The sequence below is a fragment of the Jaculus jaculus genome, chromosome 16 (assembly GCF_020740685.1).
Source record: "Jaculus jaculus isolate mJacJac1 chromosome 16, mJacJac1.mat.Y.cur, whole genome shotgun sequence".
NCBI lineage: Eukaryota > Metazoa > Chordata > Mammalia > Rodentia > Dipodidae > Jaculus > Jaculus jaculus.
This window is the reverse complement of record NC_059117.1, coordinates 16844962-16865504: the sequence shown is the minus strand read 5'-3', so window position 1 is coordinate 16865504 and position 20543 is coordinate 16844962. Positions and strand designations below refer to the sequence as shown.

Genomic DNA, 20543 nt, shown 5'->3' with positions numbered 1-20543 from the left:
GAGGTTAGGAGGATCGCTGTGACTTCGAGGCCACCCTGAGACTACATAGTGAATTCCAGGTCAGCCTGGGCTAGAGTGAGACCCTACCTCGAAAAACCAAAAAATAAAAATTAAAATAAAAAAAAATAAACTTCTGAAGTTGCCCTCCAGTCACTGTTACTGTGAAGCATATCTCTGTGTTGACCATGTACTTAGTCTGTCACCTTGTCAATAAGAAGACAATTCAGTCAGCACCGTGTAAAAATAGAAATTGGTGTTTGTTTCAAGCTTAAATGACCTGGGTTTTACTGATGTGGATAATATTCCTACGGCAGGAAGTATCTGTGGGGTTCGGGAGATCATTCAGTGGTTGAACGTGTGTGACTGCAGGCAAGCCTACTGGCCCCAACTCTGTTGTCCTCAGTGCCCCCGTAAAGCCAGACTCAAAGTGACATGGCCCAGGGCAAAAGAAGGTAGAGGGCTGGAGAGATGGCTTAGCAGTTAAGGCTCTGGCCTGCAAAGCCTAAGGACTCATGTTTGACTCTCCAGATCCCACGTAACCCAGATGCACAAAGGTGAGGCAAGAACAAGGTCACACCTGCCCACTAGGTGGCGCAAGCATCTGGAGTTTTCAGTGGCTGAGGCCCTGGTGCGCCAATTCTCTTCCTCCCTCCCTTCCCCACTCCCCCTCTCCCCCACCCCCTCTCTCAGAAAAAATAAGGTAGGAAGAGAAGAGAAATAACCCAAGGCTGTCCTCTAACCTGCACGTGTACATCATGGCACGTACATACATTTACAAGTAACAAAAATAGAAAAAAAGTTTGATGGAGAAATAAATTCTTAAAGCAATCAGGCAACTGTGTTCTCCATAGGGCACCAGAATGCTGGGGTGTGAATTTACTGTACACTTGCCTCCACCGCTCAGAAAGAGAGTGCCTCAACACAACATTACAATGTAACTACAGTGCTAGGTTTTGAACAGTGTTTTAAGATAGGTATAGCAATATCTTTAAAATAGATATAACTGCAAAGCACCATTCAGGGTTATTTATGTATATAAAAGCACCCTAATTTCTAGTATCTTGAAAAAAAAATCCAATTACTGGCAGGTGTAGCAGCATGCACCTATAATCCCAGTAGCAGGCTCATGAGGCCAGCCTGGGGTACCTCGTTCCTTGTCTCATAGCAAGTGTTTATGGTTTTTTTTTTTTAAACTCTGTGTCCACTGTTCTCATACACAAGTGAGAAATTAATGTTTCCTAGTGTGGCAGGTTTTATTCAGGTTGTAGCATGAGAAACAGCGGTAAATTAGAGAAGTGAACAGCACGTGACTTACGTCATTGTTAAAGGTAAGTATAAACTCCCAGACCTTCAGGATTAAAAAAGGTCTTTACGGTCAAGTGACTCCAACCCCAAGAAGTTGTAAAGCGACATGGTAAACCCCCAAATGAGCCTATGACATGGAGGGTATAACTGCGGGTCTCTACCTTGTTCTTATGGGGTACCCTGCTGTCACCCATGTTCACCGAAGCTCCTGAGTCCCAGAGCCTTAGGAAAAGCCCAAATGAATCACTCACTGCCCATCAGAATGCCAGCCTTCTACAGTACCCAACCACCAAGTGCTCCGGCTTTCAACCAGGCCCTGGCATCGCTGGTCCCAGCTCTGCTTCCTGGACACTTTGAACACAGGACAAAAGAGCCGTGGGTGACAAGCAGGGGAAGCCAAGATGAGCATTTCCTGACCCCAACATGGCGTCATCTGTAGACTTCCTGCCGCATAGCCACAGAGTCGACTTGCATATTCAACAAGTGTTCTTAAAGAAAAATGCGACCGGGCTGGAGAGATGGCTTAGCGGTTAAGCACTTGCCTGTGAAGCTTAAGGACCCCAGTTCGAGGTGCAAGGACCCAAGATGCACAAGAGGGCACATGCATCTGGATTTCATCTGCAGTGGCTGGAGGCCCTGGTGTGCCCATTCTCATTCGCTCTCTCTGCCTCTTTCTGTCTGTCTCTCTCAAATAAATAAAAATAAACCAAAAAAAATTTTTAAGTATTAAAAAAGAAAGATGTGACCACCTAGAGAAGAGGGAAACTCAGGTCTTCCTTAACAGCGGACTTGATGTTTCCAAGGCAGTCAAAAATGTCTTGATTTTTTTATTTTCTTTGTTCTGATACTACAAAAACTTCATGACATTGTTACTACATTGGAACATGGAATTTAGGTTAACCCACTTCTGTGTTCCTGGGCCATGATCACTCACACTTAGCTCTAAAATAAACTATCTCTGATTCCCTTTGAGGTGAGAGCTGTGTTGCTGCATGGATACAGTAAAAATAAAAATGAAATTATAGCTTTAGTGAACGTTTAACAGGAATGTCCTGCCGCTGATCCACACTGTGAACACGGTTTAACTGCATGCAGGACACGAAGTGTGAACTTACTGTGTTCCAAGTGAGCACTGAGGAGTACGGCAGAAGAGCATCGAGGTTACTCGATTCTGGATATACACTCCAGTACGAAGAAGCTGAGTCGGGTTTCAAAAGCGGGAAAAGAAAAGGGGACATGATTTAATAAGAGTCGAGAAGATGACACTCGTTTAGCCAAACCACTGCCTCCTCCAAACCTCGGGTGGTTAGCCATTCTGATTTTATCTATTGACTATAAAATGTTAAGGGTTTTTAAAGATTTTTGTTTATTTATTTATTATTAGAGTCAGACAGGGAGAGGCAGAGAGACGGGGGGCAGAGGGGGGCAGAGAGGCAGAGAGCGCACGCTAGGACTCCTGACACATGCGCCCCCTTGTGCATCTGGCTAACGTGGGTCCTGGGGTATTGAACCTGGGTCCTTTGGCTTTGCAGGCAAGTGCCTTAACCACTAAGCCATCCCTCCAGCCCCCAGGTGTTTTTTTGTTTTAAACACACAATGAAAAATTTCCAAAAGATTCATTTGGCACTTCTACCCAAGTGACATCGTACCACTTTATACAGAGACAGTCAACATAGAACTTGGCTAATGAAAGCATTTTACTGGAAAAAAAAAAAATCACTAATAAGGATACAGAGCCCAAATCTTATCTTACATTTTATCAGTCTCTGAAAGCCAGGGCTTCTCATAAAAACCACAAGAGAATGAAATTTAATTAGCTGCTGACTGCAATAGAGGTTATTTTGGTTTGTTTTTTAAGAAAAGTACTGCTAAGCAGCATTTTGACAGAGGCATTCATTACCAACTTACCGATTTCCCTCAAGCAAGAGTCAAACATTCAGTTTAAAGTGCAACATCAGCAGCACTTACCAATTAGAAATTCCTGAATGAGGTCAAATGAATGGCACGCAGAGACAGCCTCCAAAACCCACTGGATAATCTTGGAAAAGGAAGACACAGAATTCTGCTGATATTTAAGCCTGTACTCTACATCCCCAAAGTACAAATTTACATATAGTCTACCTAAACATAATAATATAAAAACATACATACATAAATGAATGCTTCTAACTATTTTGGGGTGACCTAAGAATACATTTACTCCTGTGCTATGTTCATGAAACAATATAATGCTGGCAGGGTAAAGCAATAATATAAATAAGGCCCTTCTGCACATCTTTTTTTTTTCTTTAAACTTGAGAGGGGAAAAGAGAGAATGGGTAGGCCACTGCAAATGAACTCCAGATGCATGCACCACTTTATGCATCTGGCTTATGTGGGTCCTGGGCATTTGACCTGGCTCCTTTGGCTTTGCAGGCTAAGCCATCTCTCCAGCCCCCTTTTGCACATCTTTTAAACAAATGCCCTTGACGAGAGTGCAAATAAATTTTCAGCCCAACATATGTCTGCTTTTGCAAGAATGTGTTGGGCTATAGAGATGGATCAGTGGTTAAGGTGCTTGCCTGAAAAGCTTAACATCCTGAATTTGATTCCCCAATACCCAGGTAAAGCCAGATGCACAAGGTGGCACATGCATCTGGAGTTCATCTGCAGTGGCTAGAGGGCCCGGTGTGCCCTTCCTTTCTTTCCTTCTCTCTCTTACCATCTCCACCTCCCGTTTCTCTCTTCATGCAAATAAATAAAATATGTTAAAGAGTGGAGCATGTTATGTAAAGCACCCATGGACGCTGCAGCAATCTAACACAAAAATGTCAGCTTAGAGGCAAAAACCTGGGTTAAAATTCCAGCTCAGTCATCAGTGTGAACAGCGAGTATCACTGTACATTCCTCTCAAAGGAGGGCCACCCCCTGTTGTCAGCAACTCTCAATCTCTATCCTGCTGGAGGAAAACCGTGCCTGTGTCCTAGCTGGGACCTGAGGACGGCTAAGGCCGGACTAGCCAGCAGGCACTCTCAGAAAGAGATGCTTTATTCTAAATGTACTTAGGCCAGCTGTGCTTATTTTTGCTTTCACTTATTTTCACATAGGTAATTCCACTCTCACTTAGGTAATTAGTTACACACATGAAATGCACGTGCAAAAAGTACCTCTGGGATAATACACGCTGGATGCTTAAAAACATGTTCTAAAACATCGAAAAATTAGGTGTAGATGAAACAATTATAGAAGATTGGGTGATTCAAGAGCTACACGATATTGGGCCCATCGTGGGTGGTACAGAGGGGGTGGAAAGACATCAAAGTGGAAGAGGGCCTAGCCCGGAAGAAGGGGCTCAGTGGGAAGAACAGAGGGAAGGCAGGAGAAGGTGATGGGAAGAGAACATAAAACACATTATATACATGTATGAGTATCGAGAATTTTGAGGAAAAGAATGAAAAGAAATGCTCTGCTACAATGGGCACAGGCTGCATACCTGTGCTAAGGCATCATTCTGTCTTGATAAACATGTACAAGTGTTAAAAATAAATATTTTAGAGGGGGAGAAAAAAGGACTGGGGGCTTAATGGTTAAGGCACTTGCCTGCAAAGCCAAAAGACCCAGGTTCGATTCCCCAGGACCCATGTTAGCCAGATGCACAAGGGGGCACATGCATCTGCAGGCCCTGGCATGCCCATATTCCCCCCCCCCCCGTCTCTCTCTCTCTCTCTCTCTCTCTCTCTCTCTCTCTGTCAAATAAATAAATAAAAATAAAATATTTTTTTAAAAAGAGGATTGGGCTTTTAAAATGCCCAAAGTATAGATTATTTTGAAAAGGTCATTAAATTATTGACTTCCTTAGAAATAAAAAAAAAAAAATTCAAGGAACAGGAAGTCAGAGAGAATACATTGCTAGTGGTTTTATGCAAGAACTTTGAACTCTAATTAGCTGATTCACTAGAAAGGGCTCTATTCCACATCAAAGGGGGAGCACATAAATGCACATCTGTATGTTTCAATGAAAAAAAATACACACCAGGAGAAAAAGTAGATACTTGGGTAAGTCCTTATCTACTGAGCATTGCCTTGGACTATAACTAACATAGCTACTCGTTTATTCACAGTAGTAAAAAGACAGTACAATCCCCGAAACTGAGAGGAATTGCTGCGAGTTTGAGCTGCCCCTTATCTTCAAGCTATGCATTCTAAGCCACTCAGTGGATGCCTAAAAGGTACTAAGGTACCAAAAGGTACAGGTAGTACCAAGCATTAGCAACACGCATTTTTTTCTTATTTCTTATTAGTCAAGAACGTTCGCCTTTTCACTTAAAAGAAATGCATTAGGGCTACTCTCCGGTGTATCCAACACGTCAGGATCACTACTCTTACAGTTGATGTCCACTGTTGAGATAAGCGGGAGTACCTGAACACACGTATTGTGAAATTATGACAAGCCGGTAACCCAGACAACTGCTAAATGCCAAGTGGGAGGGCGCACGGAGGCAGGACAAAGTGACGAATCAGAAACCCAGGCCCGATGGAGCTGGACAACATAAGATTTTATCAGACCTCCTGGAACAATGTATCATTTAAAACATATCCAGTGTTTATTTCTGGAATTTTCCATTTAATGTTTTTTGGGGGGCCGGAGTTGATGTAGGTTAACTGAAGTCACTGGAAGGAAAAGCATGGACAGAGGGACTATTAGATTCCAAAGACAGACATACTTGCATAGTCTGATGTCTGTAGACAGCCACAGAAAAGAAACACCAAAGAAGAATATGTCCAAGTCAAGAGAGAGACCATTACCCTCATTTAGCTCTTACCAAGGGAAACTAACTTCTGATCACTTTCAATCAGCGTTTGCACATGAGCTGAGTTCTCACCTGGCCTTCTGGGAAACACGGGCCTCGACCACATGACAGAACACAGTGCAAGGCAGCCATCTTCTCCCAGTCTACGCAGGTGCTCCAGAGGAACCGCAGTAAACAAGACTGGTCAAGGGACACTCGGTAGAGCTTTCCAGAACAGCTGTCCAGAACTAGGGATCTTGACAGCGACTGTAAAGGACTATGAGGTAGCTGATTGGTCATTTTGTTGTTTCCTGACAAAATAAAGTAGATCAGCAATTAAAAAAAAAAAAATTCTTCTCACCAAAATGTAGTTATTAAAATCAAAATGAACCTTAGGGGCATATCCATGAGAGAAAAATTTAAGTCATACCTGTCAGAAATAGACTGTGGCAGATCAAGTCTGGATGTTGAATATTAAGTAAATGAAAGAAATAACCAGGTAAGTAAACAGCAACATAATATCCTGTAAAAGAGGAATATTAAAGTCATCCTCACCTGGTAAAAGTTATGCAGTTCAGATAAACACCAGAGCTATACATGATCCCCCCCTCCTTTTTTACTTTAGTGGAATTTTTTAGCTTATTTAAATAGCCTTTCTTGGGCTGGAGAATTGGCAGCGTAGTTAAGGTGCTTACCTGAAAGGCCTGATGAACCAGGTTTGATTCCCCAGTACCCACTTAAAGCCAGATGCACCAAGTGGCACATGCATCTGGAGCTAGTTTGCAGCAGCTAGAGGCCCTGGCATGCCCATTCATATTCTCTCTCCCTTTTTCCCTCCCCTCTTCCCTCCCTCCCTCCCTCCCTGTCTCTTTCTCTGCTTGCAAATAAATGACCAAAAATATATTTTTAAAAATATTTTTGTTGTTTATTTTTTTTTTATTTAAGAGCAACAGACAGAGAAAGAGGAAGAGAGAGAAAGAATGGGTGTGCCAGGGTCTCCAGCCACTGCAAACAAACTCCAGAAGTGTGCGCCCTCTTGTGCATCTGGCTAACGTGGGTCCTGGGGAATTGAGCCTCGAACCAGGGTCCTTAGGCACAGGCAGGCACTTAACCGCTAAGCCGTCTCTTCAGCCTTAAATTTTTTTTTTTTAAACACAAGTAACAAGTGGTCTGATTCTAGCCCATTTCGCCTTGCCAGCCAGATCTCATTTGTTTCTACCTGTGACTAGTTTTCTTCATACTTCTAGCCATGGTTATCACAGTTCATACCTGTTGTTTTGTTGCTAAGCCAATTATAGCTTTATGTGGTTCTAAATAATCGGAGAGGAAATCAGAATAATAGTATCAAGCAACAGCAATCATTTCTTGATCTGAGAGGCTGAGAATATCTCATAGTAGGAATTTCCTTCATTGTTTGAGTTTGGAGAAGCTTCAACATTTAGTTTTCCATACTGACCTCCTCCTTTGTTATCATGTAAAGTGACACTCATCAAGACCATTTCTATGTGTATCTTGATATCAACTGGAATTATTATTTCCTTGCATAACTAAATTGCCTAGAATTTATACTCTCTTGGTCCCTTCACTAGATATTTGTGACGCTAGAACATCTGCATCCAGGTTGAGACACAGTATTAAAAAAAAAAAAGAGCCGGGCATGGTGGCGCACGCCTTTAATCCCAGCACTCGAGAGGCAGAGGTAGGAGGATCGCCGTGAGTTCAAGGCCACCCTGAGACTACATAGTGAATTCCAGGTCAGCCTGAGCCAGAGTGAGACCCTACCCCGAAAAACCAAAAAAAAAAAAAAAAAAAAAAAGATTTCTGGAAAATAGGAAGGTGGAAGTAGCCCTAGAAAACAATTTTTCTAGGATGTTAGAAAAGCACAGAAATTCATATGATTGTAGTAAATCTCAAATAGAAGAAATATTTCAAGTATGGGTTATTTTTGTTTTTGTTTCTGAGGTAGGGTCTTGCTCTCCCAGGCAGACCTGAAATTCACTAGATTTCAATTTTAAGAGAGTCTAGAAGCACATCCTAGTCACTGGCATAGAAGGCCTTCTGCAGAGAAAAGAGGATGCACAAGTCTAGATCAAGGGTCCTTGCAGAAGACAGGGATTGCTTGATGTTAGAGTGCATAATGCATATAATTGCGATAATCCTATTACTGTGACAAAGCTTCCATAGAAAATACAAGCACTGGGGCTGGAGAGATGGTTTAGCAGTTAAGGTGCTTTCCTGCAAAGCCAAAGGACCCAGGTTCGATTCCCCAGGACCCATGTAAGCCAGATGCAGAAGGGAGCGTACACATCTGAAGTTCATTCACAGTGGCTGGAGGCCCTGGCACACTCATGCGCGTGCACTTGCACACACACTCTCTCTCTCTTTCAAATAAATACAGTAAAAGATTTGAAAATTCAAGTAATGGCATAGAGGGACATACAGGAATGGATTTGGGTACCAAATAACTTGGGTTTTAACTCGGTTCTACTACTTAACCTATGAATTATGGTGGCACTGTGTCCCTGGCAACAGGTTATTTGGAAAGACAGGAGAGTATTCTGGGATGTGAAAGTATTGGGGTAAGATTTCAACTAGGATTTGTTAAATGGACTCTAGAGATGTTTAATCATTTCTGCGTGTCTCCTCAGGGAAAGTAACGTAACAGATGTGTATGGGGTTCATGAAAAATATTTGAACTCTACATCTTATATCAGTTATTTTAAACAGGACAACAAAAAGAAATCATAAGCAGAGAACAGCAAAGCAAATTGCTCAAAAAGTAATACTGTTATAAAAATTCCCTCTAGAATACATTGAATCTTGGGTACAATTCTGTGCCTCTGAATAAATCATGCCTAAGAAGGAAAGACAGCTATGTACGAAAGCCTGTTTTTATGAGTTCTAATATTTTGGCCCTGTCCACATGCTGAAGACCACAGATTAAATCACAACTGCTCTTTGCAAGACACTCCCAGGGGGAGAAAAGGAAGATACCTTTGCCCTCGTAAAATGCTCAGCATTTTTAGGCGAAAGTTTCCCACATCACTGTTGAGACGGGATGCAGATATAGCACTGCGATTAGACTCATTCTCCAGACCCAGGAAATCTTAATTTCTCTCCTTTATCACAGGAAGCAGTGGGGCCGTGATCTCCAAGGTCACTTCCCACAGGTCATGTCAAAATGTGCCCATGCTGGCCCACTGAGCAGAAGGCTTTAACCTTTGCATAGTGTAATTCAAAATAAAAATCTTCATATGAGTGTATTCTGGGTTATACTTTCTCCCAGTTTCCTCACGTTCTACTTTCCTAAATCCGAGTCGTAACAATGAAGGGACTGAGGAAAGGGATGTGAAACCAAATTGGAGAATCTTGAGCTCTGCTCGCTTTCTTTGAATACTGTCTCGTGTGCAGGCAAGTATGAGTTCTGTCATCACCTCGCTCTGAGGCCAAAGACTTTATGCTCCACATCTTAATTGGCCTGGAAAAACTGCTTTCAAGTAGGGACATACAGTAAACTCTCTTTCCCTTTCAATACAAACTCCCTTTTACTCAAGTTCCCCTCGCCATATTTCCTTAGAGCAAGCAACTCACTCCGGCAAGCACATAAATCATTAATGGGACGTGTCAGCTTTTCACCACCAGCGAGGCACAATGGACAACTGCCCAAGGCCTTTCTCGCTCCAGAAATCAAGGTCAACATGACGTATTGTTCCTCAAATGCTGTAGGGAGTATCTATCCATAGTCATCATTTGGGTACTAATAAATGGCTTTTTAAGGACTGCTGTCAAGAAGAAAAAGAAAAAAGAAAAACTCAAAGCCTGGTTTCTCCAAAATGGGAAGACACACTTCCACCCCAGTAGCTAATGGCGTGGAGTGGAAGGGATGTGTCAGAAAACCTTCCCCCATCAACCTTGGAAAGGTCGGTGACGGTCATCACAAGCCACATCTCAGAGGCCTAAGACATGGACTCAAACATAGCATCTACTGGGAGAACAGCTATGGTAAAAAAAAAAAAAAAAAAAAAGATCCATACGAATCTTTATCACTCACCAAGGTTGAGGAAAGTAATGCCCTCTGTCAGGTGTGAGGCAGAACTCCCCAGAGGAATGGTGAAGGTCTTGCTATACCCTGCAGAGGGGAACAGAAACCCAGAGGAAGGAAGTTTAAAAAAATGAGGCTGGAATTGGACTCATGGCAGTGACTATGTAACCGTCTCAGTTTAGCAGCGTCTTCTGGCTTCTAGATTTCATGGTACTTTGCTCTCCAAACGTCGCTGATGGTTTAGCATCCAAGAGCTGGCCTCAGCGCATGCAGAGTCTTAGACCACAGGGGCGGATGGTGTTGGGAGGGAAGGGGCCGAGGGGGTCCTCAGTGCTCTAAGACATGAGGAAGTCGCAGGCCCATTGTCTCATGCTTGCTGTCATTACAGCCTTCTGAGTTTCCTCCAGTTTACAGCCCCGTTTGGAGATAGAAAGGAGACTACAATGTCTACATAACTTGGTATGGGCTGACACTCGCCTCCAGAAAAGGTTTAGGTCTGGTTTGCATCATAAGAAATGTGTGGAAGATGTTCTGCAAAATACTAACTTACTCCAAATACATATTTGTGTATGCCGTTTTGCCGTTTTCCTTGTTCTGTTAAATTCTCAGACTTGTCTGCCTTGATCTCTATCACCTAGGTAACACTGGGCACTCGCAGAATTACACATTTTGAGGTGGTTTGGCATAACATTTTTTTTTTTAATGCTGGCACAGAAATACCATCTTTAAGAAAGTTTAATTGGGGCTGGAGAGATGGCTTAGCGGTTAAGCGCTTGCCTGTGAAGCCTAAGGACCCCGGTTCCAGGCTCGATCCCCCAGGACCCATGTTAGCCAGATGCACAAGGGGGCGCACGCGTCTGGAGTTCATTTGCAGTGGCTGGAAGCCCTGGCGTGCCCATTCTCTCTCTCTCTCTCTCTCTCTCTGCCTCTTTCTCTGCCTGTGGCTCTCAAATAAATAAATAAATAAATAAAAAGAAAGTTTAATTGTACTCACCATATGTCCTATACAAATATGAATTTTGAAAAACTGAATAAACAGAATGACTACATACTATGGTTCAGACTGACTGTCTCTAGAACTAGGCAAAGACTGAGCTTTTATTCCTACCCCTAGCCTGTCATCATGTTTAGGGCCACAGACATATGAAATGGAACAAACATCTCAAGTCTAAAGCCTGTTCACATCTGAGATCGTAAAAGCATTTCATTGAAACCCTATGGAAATGTGTTGAAGCTAGGTGACTTTCACAGTAATGACTAAATGGCAAGGCAACATACTCTGAGCAAACATATCCAGTAGGGTTGGTCCACAAATCTAATACATATATATATATATATATATATGGGCTATGATTGAAAACAATAGCATATAGTACATAAGTTACTTAATATTTACCATTAATTGATTTTGTATAGTTATAGAATATGCTCATAAAAACTGTCAGGTAATGCAATGTTTACAATTTTCCTATTTGCTACTATTTGCAAAAGAAAGGAAAAAATAAATATGTAAAAGTGAAAAAGAATGCATGAAAATTACCTTTATGAAGATAAAACACTGAATATGTGATTTGTTCCCATGAGTCAAACTTCGGGCTGTAACATACACACAAACTTCCTAGAAGATATTCAATAGGGTTTAAGTTATCCCTGTCATAAATCTCTTAATCCATGTGACCTTATTCCTATTCCCTTAGATACCCTGCCACATCCTACTCCACAGATTATTTACAAATTCAAGAAGTCACCTCAGTTACTAAGAAATTTCAAGCCAGCATTTAGCATCAATAGATGTAAGCAGGCTACTGAAGGGTGGAAAACCAAACATACTCTTCTTTAGGAAGCCAGGGGAGTGTAGAACAGTTTCTCATTAAAGAAAGTGCTCAATTTTTGTTTAAATCTAGATTGAAAGGCAAACTTGGATCTTTCCTAAGTAGTAAGTATGTTGTATGAGCCTGTACTCCATGCTAGATCACTGAGAGTGCTCAGGCCACACCAAAGATGAGCTCCTAGTGTGGCCTTTCCCTGTGAGCCCTGAGCACCTTCACCAACCCCATCCCTTGGAGCACCCACCTCCCCCCACATCTCTGCATGTGAAAGTACATTGTCTGAGACAGCTGTTCCTAAGTGGATAGTTTAATGTCCACACACATGGGCTTTTGCTTAAGCTGATTCCAGTTGAGTTTCCCTTGTCAAAAAAGACTTGAGGACAGGAGGGTTTCACATAATATGCATGTATGCATGAGAGAGAGAGAGAGAGAGAGAGGAAGAAGGGACACACCAGGAACACTTGTCACTGCAAACAAGCTCCAGATACACGTGCCACTTGGTGTATATAGCTTTACATCGGTACTGGTGAACCACTGAGCCACCTCTCCAGCCCATTTCACATTTTGGATTCTCCGGGATTCTAAAATAAAACTTTCCTGGTTGAGCATCTCTAATCCAAAGACCCAAAACCCAAGATGTTTCAAAATCAGTTCTCAAAAAGGGTTTGGATTTTGAAGCATTTGGGGGTTTTTGTTGTTATTGTTGTTGCTGTTTTTAAGATTAAGGATACTATCAACTTGTAATTTTACCCCAATGAAATATTTATGTGATTAACTGAAACAGGAGGTTGCTAAACAGAATGGAACTTGACAAGAAATAAGGAAAGCTGGGTTCTGGGCACAGAGCTAGAACTAACTAGCTGTGTGCATTCAATTAGAATTCCAGAGCTTCCTCTACTACACTCCCCTAGTGCCTTTATTACAGAATCTTGGCAGAAAAGAAAGCACCTTATTTTCCACAGGAAGGTTATTTAGTAACAACTATAAGCATCTGTCACAATATTTATCACTTGTAACTATTTTTACTATAAGCATATTTTGTTAGAGTATCTTGGAACAACAACAAAAAAAAAAATGAGGAATACCTGTACCAGACAAAAACTATGGCAATTTGGTTCAAATTATGGCTCTGAGTATACAATTTCTTTAAAATTATAGAAAACTTACTTGGACTATGGTCCAAACATAAGTCTAAAACATAAGTAAAAATAATAATCATAGGATTTCCAAGTCTCCTCTTGACTACTTTCATAGAGCAAACATCATCAGAAAAAAAATCATTTCATTTTATGTTAAATGGTAAGAAAAAATTCTAGTATACATAAAAATGTAACAGAAATGTGGGGCTGAAAAGATGGCTTATCAGTTAAGGCACTTGCCTGTGAAGCCAAAGGACCCAGGTTCAATTCTCCAAGTTCCACGTAAGCCAGATGCTCATGGTGGCACATGGACAACATGGCTGGAGAGCACTGGCTTTTAACCCTGACTGTGCACTAAAATTGTTTGAGAAAATAAATATGGAAGCTCCATCTCTGATTAAATAAAATCAAGACCTCTCAGGCCAGGCCTAGACATCAGTAGTTCCTGATTCTAGTGGTCTGACCAAGGTTAAGAATCACTTCCTGGGCTGGAGAGATGGCTTAGCGGTTAAGCGCTTGCCTGTGAAGCCTAAGGACCCCGGTTCGAGGCTCGGTTCCCCAGGTCCCACGTTAGCCAGATGCACAAGGGAGTGCATGGATCTGGAATTCGTCTGCAGTGGCTGGAAGCCCTGGCGCATCTATTCTCTCTCTCTCTCTGCCTCTTTCTCTGTTGTTCTCAAATAAATAAATAAATAAAACCAAAAAAAAAAATTTAAAAAAAAGAACCACTTCCTAAAAATCAACAGATCTTGGCTCTTGGCTTACTCAGTAGATTGCTTTTGGCAAGTTAACTTTCAGCCTGAGTTTCAACTGGACATAATAAAAATGTAGGAATCATGGGCTGGAGAGATGGCTCAGCAGTTAAGGCGCTTGCCTGCAAAGCCTAAGGACCCAGGTTCAACTCCCCAGAACCCACGTAAGCCAGACACACAGGTGACGCATGCACAGAAGATCACACATGCGTGCAAGGTGGCACATGCAGCTGGAGTTCAATTGCCGTGGCTAGAAGCCCTTGCATGCCAATTCTCTCTCTCAAAAAAAAAAAAAAAATGTAGAAAGCTTAAGGTTCTTATGTGAAAATCAAGTAATGTATTGTGATGGTTCAGTTCTGTTGTCTAGAGGCATTCCTCTTGGGTGGGTCTCTGAGGTTCCACGAAGGCTTGACTGAAAGAGGAAGTTCTTCCCCAGAGTAAGCGGCCCTCCCAGAGGTGGGCTCTGGGAGAAGAGAGGCCCTTCTACCTGCCAGGCTGCATGTTACTTGCTGGTGATGTCTTCACGCGTACATGCATCGACCCTGTTCAGCTAGCCTTTGTCAGCACTGGAAGCAAGCTCCCTCAGCCTTCCAGTGTGGGCTCAAGATCATCACAAAGCCTCCAGGTCTTCAGGGCTGGATTAGGACTGCTGAAGCATCCGGCCACGTGGACTGAGCAGCTACTGGGTTACCTGACTCTCAAGCCTGCAGACCACTATTGGTGGACTGCTGTAAACTAATCCAATCAATGCCCGCGTGTTTTATCTTTTGGTTTTTCAAGGTAGGGTCTCGCTCTAGCCCAAGCTGACCTGGAATTCACTCAGTAGTCTCAGGGTGGCCTCGAATTCATGGTGATCCTCCTACCTCTGCCTCCCAAGTGCTGGGATTAAGGGCACGTGCCACCATGCCCAGCTAAACTCCCTTTTTAATACAATTCATTCTGTTGGTTCTGTTCCTCACACTAATACATATCTATAAACCTCTGGCAAAATAGTTTTATCTGGTTGTAAAGGTTAGCTGCTATCATTATTCCAAAATAATGTTGCTGCTATTTATAAGCTGGAGGAAGTTGCTGCTTGAAAAAAGCACAGTATGCTGTTAATGTCATATCCAGACACTTATAATAAATATTCATGAAGGATGAGGAGCCCATCTCCTTACTGGCTAGCCTTAGGAAACCACTTAAGACACTGAAAACTACGATACAATGACTCAAGAGAAATTATCTCGTTGGAACAATTATTAAAGACCCCCATAAAATGCTCAGACACTGGCCTATTTCTGGAAACTGCCGAGGAGTGATTCCTGCCCCACTTCGACCTCTCAGAAGGTGGTAATCAACTGACCTAGGTCATCCAAGAGGAGGCTAACCACAGCCTCACCACAGTTCCAGAGCTGACCATCAGACAGGGAAAGAATAGCGACTTTCATTTATTTGCCTTCCTACTCTGAGATGTGTTGGCACGGTCTATATGAACTCATACTCTTGATTCAAAGTGTCCTAACACTGGCAGCAATGCTTTTGTCCGCCCCCCCCCCCCCCACCGATTCCCATGAGCACAACCCTCACCCCGATTTTAACCTCTCATTCCTTGGAAGGTCTCTAATTGTATTTCTTAGGGCAGGGAAATTCAAGACAAAGGTGCTTTCAAGACTGGAAAACAGGAGAAACATTTCAAGCTTCAGACATAGGCAAGGACTTTCTGAATAGGGCTCTAGTCACTCAGGAAATAATCCCAACATTTAATGGGCCCTCATGAAATCAAGAAGCTTCTGTCCAGCAGAGAAAAGGGTGAGATGGAAAGACAGCATACAAAACAGGAGAGAAATCTTGGCCAGCTATACACCTAACAAACGATTAGCATCTGAAATATGCAAAGAACACAAAAATAAAACAAGACAACCATAAATCAAACAATCCAATCAATAAAGGGGCTAATGAAATGGACAGTTCTGAAAACACAAATGGCCAATAACCATGGAAAAAAGTTCAGCTTCATCAGCCATCAGAGAAATACAAATAAAAAAAGCACTGAGATTTTATTTCATCTCACCCCAGTTAGAATGGCAGTTATTTAAAAACAACAACAACAAAAAAAAACATGGTGGCGAATATGTGGTCAGAAGAGAGCTCTTATCCACTGCTGGTGGGAATGTAAACTCGCCTAGCCTCCATGGAATTCAGCATATAGAGTTCTCAAAAAACAACTTAAAAATATCTTTCATGGGCTGGAGAGATGGCTTAGCGGTTAAGCGCTTGCCTATGAAGCCTAAGGACCCCGGTTCGAGGCTCGGTTCCCCAGGTCCCACGTTTGCCAGATGCACAAGGGGGCGCACGCGTCTGGAGTTCGTTTGCAGAGGCTGGAAGCCCTGGTGCACCCATTCTCTCTCTCTCCCTCTATCTGTCTTTCTCTCTGTGTCTGTCGCTCTCAAATAAATAAATAATTAATTAAAAAAATAATAAAATAAAATAAATATCTCTCATATGACCTAGATATATCACTCTCAGTGTTTGCTACTATTTGGGGTGAAAAAGCAAGTATGTATATAACTAAAGGACGCCAAGTCAACCTATCACAGACATGGATCAATGTTCATTGTAGCATTGTTCATAATAAGTGGGTGTCAACAAGAGGACTGGACAAGGAAAATCTGACTCACACAGAAACACATGCACAATGGAACCTTTTCCACTATAAAGAAGAATTAAGTCATTTGTAGGAAAATGGGCAGAATTTGACATAATCATATTAAGTGAAGTCAGCCTCAGAAAAACAATGTTTTCTTCCATTTGTGGCGTATAACTTTTGTATAGATACATAAAATCCCGTACTTATTATATGTAGGAGATAAAAATAGAAGTCTAATTGTCTAAGGAAACAAAGAGGATTAACAGGAATAAAAAGAGGGTAAGGGGGTATGGAGGGAATACGCTCAACATCAATTTATACTTGTATGAAAACAAAAATAAATTTTAGGGCTGGAGAGATGGCTTAGCAGTTAAGCGCTTGCCTCTGAAGCCTAAGGACCCCAGTTTGAGGCTCGATTCCCCAGGACCCACGTTAGCCAGATGTACAAGGGGGCGCACGCATCTGGAGTTCATTTCAGTGGCTGGAAGCCCTGGCGCGCCCATTCTCTCTTGCTCTCTGCCAGTCTCTCTCTCTGTTGCTCTCAAATAAAAATAAACAAACAAAAAAAATTTTAAATAATAAATTTTTAAAAATCAACTGGGCGGGGGACATTGTTAGTAAAATGCTTGCCTTGCAAGCCTGAGGTCTTCAGTTGGAGCCCCAATACCCATGCAATCACTGGGCACACAGAGACAAGAGGATCCATGGAGTTAGTTCACTGGCGAGCCTCCCTGGTGAGACACGCATACCTGGGATGGCAAACATACAAATGCCCTACACACATGCGTGCACAAAGAATGTGAAAAGGAATGCCAAAAAGACAAACTAGCTTGCAATGACCAAAGTGTGGCAAATGGATGTCAAATACCATCATATCACCACTATTAATGGAAAGGGTTAGAAATAAATTGAGTTGGTATGATCCTAACCTTTACAGACTTGGGCTCCCACACCTGATCACTAAACATCTGATCTTCTGATCCTACGTTCCTCTTACGGTTTCAAATGCCAGCTACGTTCGGAGAAGCATCATGTTTGCTCATCACCAGTCTGGACCCTTCTAAGGTCTTAGTTAACATGTCCAAAAACAAAGCTCATGATCTACATTTATGAGACAACAAAGACCCTTTTTCCTCAGTAAGTGGTACCACTATTTACCCACTTGCTGATGGCAGAAAACTGAGAACCTTTTCTCTCTAGCTAATTATAGCGAGGCTTCTCCATATCATCTAGAAAATGCACCTTATGCCCATCTAGCTCTTTCTCCTCTTGTGCCCATCATAGTTCAAGCCTCCATTCCCTCAAACATGCCACTATGACCTCATCCTAACTGTTGACCTCCCACTTTTTCTCTTGCCATTTCCAACCCATTCTCATTTAAAGCCAAGTGCACTGGTTTAGAACCGAAACACGTCACTGGGGTTGAGGCAGAATCCTTTTCCATTCCTGTACAATTGGTAGAAGATGGAGATGGCGAGAAAATACAGACTGACTAAATACAAGTCCACCCAGACCATTACAACAAGACAAGTCATACCTATTAGAACTATACCCGTGTTGGTACTGGCTTCTTTTATACAGACAGAAATATATATATATAATTGTAGTGGAAGGGGAGGGGTATCATTCAGTGGTAGAATATGCTTAGCATATACAAGGCTTTAGGTGTTGTCCCCAGGGCCATAAAACAAAGAATTATAGTGAAGATAATTTGGCATATTTATGTACCTACACATGACAACCTGTGTGATAAGGCAATGCTTGTATTTCATTTGCAAGATCATATGCTGAACAATAACTACATTTTGAATAGAACTCACATACAGATGAGTTGATAAAAACTGACAAGTACAACCCTGGATATACCTGTATGGTTGGTGAAAACACACAGAGACAGGTGTTTGCATAACTTCTCCTGGTCTCGATGATGATCACATCCAAAGTTAACAAGTCTAAGGCCGTAAAGGAAAATAATTATTGTATTATTTAAAATATATATTCCCTTGTATATGATGTAAACACTGTAACATACAAAAATAGCCACGTTCCTAATAAATTTATTATTACAGATACTACCTGTTAAATATAAAAGATTAAATACAGTAATTAAAAATATATGTGTAGTTTATAAAAGCTGTGGGCTGGCAATAGAGAAAAAATACATTACAACTTACTTTTGGGGTTTTGTGGGGGGGGGGTTGTTTGTTTGTTTGTTTTGGTTTTTCGAGGTACTGTCTCACTCTAGCCCAAGCTGACCTGGAACTCACAATGGAGCCTCAGGGTGGCCTCGAACTCACAGCGATCCTCCTACCTCTGCCTCCCTAGTGCTAAGATTAAAGGCGTGTGCCACCACGCCTGGCACAACACACTGTTTAAATAATTTTTATGATTTATAGTAACTTCTCTGAAGTATATAGTTTTCTCCAAAACAACGACTAAATATCCAAATACAATGAGATAAAGCTAATTACTCTGATTTAGGAAAACTTTTTCTTCTGTTCTTTGAAGGCCCCTTGTTTGTTTTTCTTTCAGAAATGTCTGTTTTTACTACACATAAAGTAGTTTGGAAAACAGAACAAAAATTTTCCTTTTTGTAAAGAGGAAAACAGAAGAAATAAGGCATTAGACTCAGCTGAAATATAAGGGGGTTGACCCATCACGTCCTCTTTTTGGCAACAAGAAAAGGGTTTGATGTTTGATTCTAAATGCAGCTCAGTCTGACTCACAGAATCTTTTTCTTTAATCACAGGGAGAAGAGTACTTCCATAGATCAAAATAAATGCAGGTGCCCTCTGGAAAGAAACAGCTAAGGCAACACAATTGACTTCACACATGAAATCTTGTGTGCATGCTTGATAATTTTGTTTACATCCCCTGTGAAGAACAGGAATATAAAAAAAGTACATAGGCCAGACATGGTGGTGCATGCCTTTAATCCCAGCACTAGGGAGGCAGAGGTAGGAGGATCACCATGAGTTCAAGGCCACCCTGAGACCTGGGACTCCATAGTGAACTCCAGGTCAGCCTGGGCTAGAGTGAGACCCTACCTCGAAAAAAAAAAAAAAAAAAAAAAAAAAAAAACCCACCAAACTGCCCTATCATCACGCCATGCATTAGGAATAAGAAATACGTGTAATCATTTCACTCTCTACAAATGTCTAAAAATTAGCCATCCATAAATAACTTACTTAAATCCTGAGTCACTTAGTGGTATGTCCAAGGGTGCTTCAAACTGTCAAAAAAATAAAATAATCAGAAGGAAATGAACTCACAACCAACCAACATGACATGATGACAGCTCGGAACCACAGTCGCCTGCCAGTGTTGGGCAGCCTGGTGATAAAGAGCCCATCTCACAACCACTCTCTTCACAGGCTGGACCCAAACTCCTCAGCACAGGAGATTCATACTTGCTTAAGATCCCAGGGTCAGTGCTTGCTGCTGCCATGAGATGCTAATACTTGTCAAAGTTTGCCTCGAATATGAATAAGTAGGTTTTATCACAGGACAACTGAAAGCTACAGCCTTTTACAAGACACAGATGGTCACATAAGGAAGGAAGTTTGATATGTCTCTGGGAGGGAGGGAGCCAAAAATAGGGCAGGAGGGGCCAACAAAGTTCTTGTAATAGGGTGAAACCAGCATGTGCTACACATACCAATATTAGCCTAGTCAAGGAGGAAGAGGGGGAAGCTCCGTCCGTCACAGATAAAGGCATTAGCAATGTCTTAGAATAACAATCCCAACAGCTTTTCCAGGAATTCTGTTAGATTCTTTTTAATTAAGTGTATATTCTTATTGGCTTTTTTCATTATCATCAACCCCACTATAGTCACAAGTCCTTTTGAACCTAACAACTTAATCTTTTGGGGGGGCTGGAGAGATGGCTTAGTGGTTAAGGCACTTGTTGGCAAAGCCAAAGGACCCAGGTTCAATTCCCCCAGGACCCACATAAGCCAGGTATACAAGGTGGCACATGCATCTGGAGTTGGTTTACAGTGGCTGAAGGCCCCGGTGTGCCCATTCTCTCCCCCTCCCTCTCTCCTGCCCCCCATATATACACACATATATGTGTACC

At 42.0% G+C, this 20543-nt stretch overlaps 1 protein-coding gene across 1 annotated transcript in view; it reads right to left on the bottom strand.

Annotated features, from left to right (window-relative positions):
* The window catches only part of LOC101600703 (gamma-secretase activating protein), a 94831-nt gene that overhangs the window by 34996 nt on the left and 39292 nt on the right, over window positions 1–20543 (bottom strand). Inside the window, exons 11-18 of the mRNA XM_045136165.1 lie at window positions 19654–19697; window positions 18332–18417; window positions 11657–11734; window positions 10126–10203; window positions 6505–6597; window positions 6168–6385; window positions 3274–3343; window positions 2421–2503 (exon numbers count right to left, since the gene is read on the bottom strand). Of these exons, the coding sequence (XP_044992100.1) occupies window positions 2421–2503; window positions 3274–3343; window positions 6168–6385; window positions 6505–6597; window positions 10126–10203; window positions 11657–11734; window positions 18332–18417; window positions 19654–19697 (750 nt within the window). The remainder of the gene's footprint in view (window positions 1–2420; window positions 2504–3273; window positions 3344–6167; window positions 6386–6504; window positions 6598–10125; window positions 10204–11656; window positions 11735–18331; window positions 18418–19653; window positions 19698–20543) is intronic.